This window comes from Octodon degus, unplaced genomic scaffold, assembly GCF_000260255.1.
Source record: "Octodon degus isolate 3935 unplaced genomic scaffold, OctDeg1.0 scaffold00005, whole genome shotgun sequence".
Lineage (NCBI taxonomy): Eukaryota > Metazoa > Chordata > Mammalia > Rodentia > Octodontidae > Octodon > Octodon degus.
The window spans coordinates 28,908,145-28,915,786 of NW_004524581.1; the positions used below are offsets into that span (position 1 = coordinate 28,908,145).

A 7,642-nucleotide genomic window follows, 5' to 3' on the forward strand; every position below is an offset into this window, starting at 1 on the left:
AAGCACTTATTCCACTGAGCCATCTCCCCAGCCCCCCTTATTTTATTTTTTTTTTTTTTTTTTTTTTTTTTTTTTTTGGTGGTCAGTCAGCCCACCTTGGGGCCAGGGCTGGCGCTGCATATGGTGTTGGGGATCGAACCTGGGTCTCTACGCTTGCGTAAACTTGCCTGGGTAGGTAGTTTAGTCTGCTGAGCTATCTTGCCAGCCCCCTACAACATTCTAGATGTGCTCTCTGCCTGGACTTGACCCACCAAGATGATCAGATTGTCAAGAAAATATTTCCACAAATCCTTGTCCTGTTGCTTACCATTGCTGCAGGGCAGAAGGTGCAAAGCAATATGTTCTTTCTGAGGCTTTTGTAACTTGGCTTGGTTTGCTGGTAGTTCTGGCGAGCTGCTGCCTTGGTTGCTCTAATTGTCTTTTATTGAATGCTTGTAATTCCAGCTATTCTGGTGGCTGAGGCAGGATGATCATAAGTTCTAGGCATCCTGGGGAACCCAGAGAGACCCTTCTCCAAGTAAAATAACAAGGGCAGGGTGGGGAGGATAGTTCAGTGGTAGAGCATTTGCCTAACCTGTGCAGAACCCTGGGTTCACTCTCCGGGACTGCAAGAAAAACTAGAGGGACGGCGTGGAGCTTGCTGGGATGTAAGGAGGGCAAGGGGGAGGTGCCAAGGCAAAGCTCCGCCTCCCCAAGAATAATCGTACTCTTTTTTTTTTTAAATATTTATTTATTTATTTATTGCATGTGTGGGTGTGTGTGGGTGTGTGTGTATGGCCAGCTCAGCCCACCAGGGGGGCGGGGCTGGCTGGCATGTGGTGCTGGGGGATTGAACCGCGGTCCCTGTGTTTTTGCTTAGTTTAGCTTGTACTAAGTAGGTGCTTTAGACCACTGAGCCATCTCACCAGCCCCTAATCGTACTCTTTCATTCCAGCTTCGTGTTTCCTTCATTGCCAGATTTCAGCCTTGTCCACAATGTTGTTTTACAGTCCATGTCTCTGTCTTTAGTGAGTTCCTTTCTGCTTATATTTCTGGGCAAGAGGATTGCCAGTTTCCATAACTACAGAGTCAATTCCAATCAGGTGAGAGGTTCATCCTTTTCCTTTTTTTTGAGATAAGGTCTCACTATGTAACTCAGGCTGACCTTGAACTCACTTTGTAGCCCAGGCTGGCTTCAAACTCATGGCGCTCCTCCTGCCTCAGCCTCTGGAGTGCTGGGATTATAGGCATGTACCACCAGGCCCAGCTAGAGGACTGTTGTTTTCTTCTGACTTCTAAATTTCTGTTCCCTCTCTCAATCTCCTGCAACATGAAGGCCAGATTCTTTCACCTGAGGGTGCCTGGACCGTGTACTGCCCTGTTTGCACAAAAGGATTTTCCAGAGGTGAAGGATACTTAACTTTGAAGCCACCAGAATTAACAGGGTCTTTCCCCTACAAAAGATATGGTGCAGACAGGCAAGAACATAATCTATGGCACCATGCTGAGGCAGCAGAGATCTTCTCAGTTGTATCTTTCTGCCCCGTGCTTGGAAGTCAACCACATACTGATGCATAATAAGAAATGCTGTGTGCTGGCGAGATAGCTCAGTGGCATTTCTGCTTGGCAAGCACAAGGTCCTGAGTTCGATCCCCAGTACTGAAAAAAGAGAGAGAAAAGAAATGCTGTCAGTATCATATAAAAAGCCAGGGTACTGGTATGTATAATTAAGTTGGCCTTTTAGTCCTTTGGTCTTTGCTATTATGTTTTCATAATACTCAACTACTCTGTTTAGTGCTTTCCCTGGACTGGAAGGGAGATACGAAGGCAGGAAGGCCTAGCTTGACCATTAGGAGAGTTCAGAAATGAGGAAGAGGAGCCCCCCAGGCTCCCCAGCAGGCTCAGCCAGGCGCTCGTGGAAGTGCAGCAGCCTCGTTCTACCATCTTGAGAAAGTGTGTTCCTTGCGATCTCCAGGTAGCAGAGACTCGGTTTAATCCGGATCATTGGACTTGCTGATAGGTCTTAGTGGCAGCAGCATGGCAGCGGCAGTGGCGGCGCAGCAGAGAAGCAGAAATGGCCGTGGGGGGCTTTATTAAGTCTGAAGACACGGACAGGAAGACAGGGAGATGGGCAGATCCTCCTACCTGAGGCAGGGCGCCTCAGACTTTAGGACTTTGGCTGGGGGCGCAGTTTGAGGGGCCGGTTCAGGACGCACAAGGAGCTGACTGGAGGCTCACCTGTGTGGGCGGGAAAGGGAAAAGGAAGTTGTGCCCAGGGCTGGAGTCGGGGAGGAGGAGGAGGAGGTGTCCCTGGGAAGAGGATTCAGTTTGAATCCGGGCCATGGTAATTTAGCAGTCTGTACCGGGCCGTAGCCTATCCCTCACCATCCTTTGATTCTAAGTATATTGCAGTCCACTGTTGGAAGTGATAAAAACAATGCAATCTTCGTACACTAGAAATAACAGGTTTTTTAGCTCAAAATCAAATTAACGTTCTTTAACAAAACGCGGGCATCAGGTGTCTGCATTTCTTCGCAGGATTTAATAGCCATCGGCCTCACCAATGTCATCAGCTCCTGTTTCAGCTCCTACGTGTTCACTGGTGCAATTGCCGGGACTATCATCCAAGACAAATCCGGAGGAAGACAACAGGTATGTTGAAAAGGAATTTGCCCTCTAATATGAGGAAATGTATGATATTTCAGAGGTGTGTTTGCGGTGGGGCAGAAGGGCTTAATCTTGTTTTATGTTGTGTGTAACGGGGAAGACTTCTTATATCGAATGATTCCACATTTGCTTTAATTTTGATTCAGATTTTATCTTAAAAGTTACTGGTCAGGAGCCAGGTGTGATGGCACAAGCCTGTAATCCCAGCACTCAGGAGGGCTGAGGCAGGAGGATTGTTACGAGTTTGAGACTAGCCTGGCCTACAAAGTGAGCTCAAAGCCAGCCTGAGCTGCCTGGTGAGATCCTGTCTCAGAAAAGACAACAACAAAAAGTTACTAGTCAGTTTGGAACTTGAAATTTATTTACCATCGATATATTGTTCCGATGTAATAAATAAATTTCTTTTTTTTCTTTCTCAAAACAGGGTTTCACTATGCAGTTCAGGCCACCTTTGAACTCACTTTGTAATCCAGGCTGGCCTTGAACTCGCAGTAATCCTCTTGCCTCAGCCTCCCGAGTGCTGGGGTTACAGGCGTGCGCCACCACGCCCAGCCTTGGATGTTTTGTTGTATGTGAAAGCGTTCCATATGTTCCCTCGTAGAAACCCACTTTGCAGACTTGAAGAAGAGTGTTTCATATCAACAGCTTCGGTTGAGTTTTTGTTGTTGTTTTGCTTCATTTTTTCCCTCTGGGGATATGCAGCTCATACGCAGCCTGGGAATGGAGGACTGTACTCCTCCCCCTGCCTGCAAAGTGAACCTTTTGCCGGCTTCCCCAAGGCCGGGCTGGACAGGGGCCTTCCTTGGGATGGGTCAGCGGCTCAGCTAGGAGCGTCTTAGGAACTTAAAACCGTCGCTGTGAAATAGCCAGGGTCAGATTCTCTTCAGGTACCCTGAATTCATCAGTAAATGCTTAATAAGTGACATGCACGATGCACGTCCAAGGGAGAAAGAATAGTGATAGAGAAGGCTCTGAAGACAAGTCCTGCCTAATGGCAGGCGTGAGATTTTGTTTCTGTTTATTAGTACAGTGTAATGAATACATTCAGCACAGAATTCAGTGTTTACAAGTTTTGAACTGGCTCACTAAAACAGAGCACAAGATACGCTGAGAAGGCTCCTGTGTCAGCCACACAGCAGGACCAGGGGGTGAGTCGGTGCAGGTGGCCCACGGTGGCAGAGGAGGCTACCAGGGCCACAGAAGCACAGGGAGAAAGGGCTACGTCAGAAGACTGCACACTCAGTTTTCATGGGGGAGACAGGTGTTGCAGCCGTGGGGCAAGTGTGAAGCGCCACAGAAGATGACAGCCAAGGGAAGTCGGAAAGATGAGGCATAAGGGCCGGCAGACAGCTCGGCGGATTAAAGCGCCTGCTTAGGCAGAGTGCAGTGGCTGGGGTTTGATCCTCCATGTGCCCAGCCGGCCCCGCCCCCAGGGCACACTGAGCCAGTGACTGAGGCTGGGTTTGGTGGTGCGAGCCAAGATTAGGAGTGAAGATCTTTTTTTTTAATAGATTTTTTTTTTTTTTTTTTTTTTTTTTTTCAGAACCAGGGATTGAACTCAGGTCCTTGCACTTGCCAGGGAAGCGCTTATTCCACTGAGCCATCTTCCTGGCCCAGGAGTGAAGGTCTTCAGTAAGATCTGTCATTTTACAGGGACGAGTTTTGTTGTCACAGTGGCCTTTCCACACCTGCTTGAGAGAGCAGTGGAGATAGCTCAGTGGTCTTAAGTGCCTGCTTGGCAAGTGCAAGGATGCGCGTTTGATCCCCGGTACCGCATGCCGTGCCAGCCACTGAAGCCAGCATGGTGGTGCACACCTGTAATCCCAGCACTGGGGAGGCTGAAACAGGAGGATCACTACTAGTCCAAGCTGTGTAGTGAGGCCCTGTACCAGAGAGGGCAATGCTAAAAGGAAGGTGTGGCCAGGTGCAGTGACACACACCTGTAATCCCAATCCCCTGGGAGGTTGAGGCAGGAGGGTCACAAATTTAAACTCAGTGTGGCAGGTTAGCCACTTAGCAAGAACCAGTCTCAAAATAAAAAACAAAAGAGGCTCAGTGCAAAGGTTCTGGGTTCAATTCCTGGAATCAGGGGAAAAGAGAGAGACAAACAGAATAAATGAATGTTCTTTACAAATATGTAAAAATTTTAAATCAAAATTAAGAATATCTTATGATACACAGAAATGGCAATTCCAGAAATTAGTTCTGCTAACTTTTTATGCTAAGCCGTCGTTGCTTATTCAGTATGCGGCCTAAACTGGGGAAGCCGCGAAGCACCGTTGATGACATTTAAATCAGTGCAAGGAGGATTGAGCAGAGAATGAGAGCAGTGAGCAAAAAGTGCCATAATATTGTGAGAAGGAGGAGGGGCTGGTGAGCGTGTCAGAGAGGGCTTCGGGTGGGGCAGGGTGGGGTGGGCGGAAGGGAAAGGAGGCCTGTGGGTGGGCCTTGGGGTTGTCCTGCCGGCAGGCTGCTGTTCCCCTCCAAGTGGCCGGAGAGGAAGAGCTGCGCAGCCCACACTGGCAGGGAACACAGGACAGGCTTCAGCTGGGTCCCCACAGAGGTGGGCAGTGTGGTGCCCGACCTCTGTGCCAGCCCGTGGTCTGTGCCGCAGGGAGGACCTGTCTGCCACTACTTTGCCATATAGTACAGTACGTTTCCTGCACTGCACTGCAGTGGCTCTGCCTGGGAAGCCATGGTCCCCCGATACCAGAAAGCCCTTCCCAAGACCCTGAAAGGCCCAGTACAAATCTCTGGCCCAGTCCCATCTGGGCTGTCAAGATGCCAGGCTGCACTAGAAGTCACTTGTACTTTCTTTGATGTGGCGTGATTGTGAACCTTGTGTACCTGCTGGATTCCACTTCCACCATTTCCCAGTCCAGAGCCCATTTCCCTCCACTGGTCCCAACAAAAAGCAAAATTTAGTGACCCTTGTCACCACGGGCTCAGCCTGAGGTGGGGCAGATCCAGCCCTGGCTGAGGGAGTGTGACAAGCCGTAGGCCTGTGGCTGGCTGCTCTGTCCCTGGCTTCTTCCTGCTCATCCTATGCTGACGGCTGCGAAGCGCAGTTGGGTACATGTTCTCATTCTGTGCTTTCCAAGGACTGGCCCTCTTGCCTCCTCCTCAGGCTCACAGAGTGGCTTTAAAATGAGTTATAATAAGAGAAATGTGTGGTGCTTTATACAGCAGGCAACGCAGCAGTGGAGAGAACCTGGATAGCAGAGTCTGAGGGTCAGGGTGGCCGAGGAGGTGTGTAGGTGACTGAGGGTGAATTATTTTTGCTCTCTGAGGCTCTAGCGCTGAGGGCTCGTGGGCCAAGTTACCTCTTCTAGTTCCACAGTGTACGCCAGGCTTGCTGTTGCGGCTTTCTGAGCTCTTGCTCAACTATGCCACTGTTCCAATCTGTGGTTACTGTTCTACCCCATTACTGTGGAAAATGACGCTGCTTTGCATTATGCTTATTGCTAGGGGCTTACAGTGCAGAACTTGACCTACCTGTGGTGGACATAATAAATCCAGACTATGTCCAGAGAGCCTTGGGATTATAATAAAGGGGCCTCTGTTTCTTAGCTTTCTTTGTCCAATGAGAATCACTGCCTGCAAGATGACACCAAGCCCAGAGTAGCAGGCCCGGCTGGGATAAGATCCGAACTGCTATACACGCCCTTAGCTCATATTTGGCTTTTAAAAGGTGTTTCATTTTGTGTGTTTGCGTGTTGTGGTGCTGAAGATAAAACCCAAGCAAACTTTCTGATGTTGAGCTACAGCCCCAGCCCAGGTAGCTTTTCTGACTGCACCAAAGCAGGAAGAAATGAAAGGAGAAGCACTTGGGAGGTTGGTATCACTGAGGCTCGTGGGGGAGGAAACACTGACCTGTGCCCGGGAAGTCGTCCGAGCCCCACATGGGACCGTGACTGGTGGGATATTTATTTACATGGGAGGTAAAATGGGTGGGATGTTAGAACCGTCAGTGAGGACCCCCTGGAAGTTCTGTGCATCCTTGGAGGAGAGGTGGAAGTTTCCAAGGAGTGCGAGTCCCACTTTAGGAGACCAGATTCATAGCACAGAGCTGTGGCAGGAAGGATTCAGACGTCCAGGAGAACCTGGAGCTTTTCAGGGCACATTCATGCATTCATTCAACAGATACTGAGGACCTACTATGTGTTTAGCACACTGATAAGACCTGAAAGTGTCAGCTCAGCAAAAAACACAGGTAGGCTGAGCCCAATGCCTTTGAAGAAACATGGCCTGCTTCGCAGCAGGCGAAGGCCTCAGTTGCGGACGGGGACCACTTTTGTTCTGACAGTTTCTCCCCAACCTGCCCTGTCTCCTCAGTTTGCATCTCTGGTAGGCGCAGGTGTGATGCTGCTTCTGATGGTGAAGGTGGGACACTTTTTCTACCGGCTGCCTAATGTAAGTAGAACTGATCGTACCCCCAGGTCCAGAAGGACCAAAGCGGGGCATGCGCCTGCTCACCTGTAGCCCCAGCGCTTTGGGAGCCTGAGGCAGGAGGATGGCAGGTTTGACCCTAGCTTGGGCAACTTAGGGAAACCTTGTCTCAACATAAAAAGTTTTAAAGGAGCAGGGTGCCCTGGTTCAATCCTCAGTATTCCCCTGTCCCCCCTGATGCACATAGACACACACACATGCACACACACACACACACACACACACACACACACACCCCAGATCTCTGGGGTGCATCTTGGTGGGACATCTCTGAGGAAAATTACACTCCATGTGATCCCTCCCAGTGGCTACTCTAACCTGTGTGTTGTTCTTTTCCTTTATAATAATAGCAGCTGGGCTGGGGATATAACTCAGTGGCACGGTGCCTATCTGGCAAGTGTGAGGTCATGAGTTCGATTCCTGGTACCAAATAAATAAATGCATAAATAAATAGAAATAATAGCAACTAGTTTCTAAGTTGAGTTAAATAATATGATATATATATTTATATATAAGATACATAAAAAAACAAGATAGTGTCAGACTA

At 49.2% G+C, this 7,642-nt stretch overlaps 1 protein-coding gene across 4 annotated transcripts in view; it reads left to right on the plus strand.

Annotated features, from left to right (window-relative positions):
• Positions 1–7,642, plus strand: part of Slc26a8 (solute carrier family 26 member 8) — an 84,084-nt gene that overhangs the window by 50,971 nt on the left and 25,471 nt on the right. For 3 of the 4 annotated variants that reach the window (XM_023720431.1, XM_023720438.1, XM_023720432.1), the window contains exons 10-12: positions 935–1,082; positions 2,518–2,631; positions 6,982–7,059. In XM_023720431.1, the coding sequence (XP_023576199.1) occupies positions 935–1,082; positions 2,518–2,631; positions 6,982–7,059 (340 nt within the window). The remainder of the gene's footprint in view (positions 1–934; positions 1,083–2,517; positions 2,632–6,981; positions 7,060–7,642) is intronic. The other variant, XM_023720436.1, reaches the window with a different exon arrangement.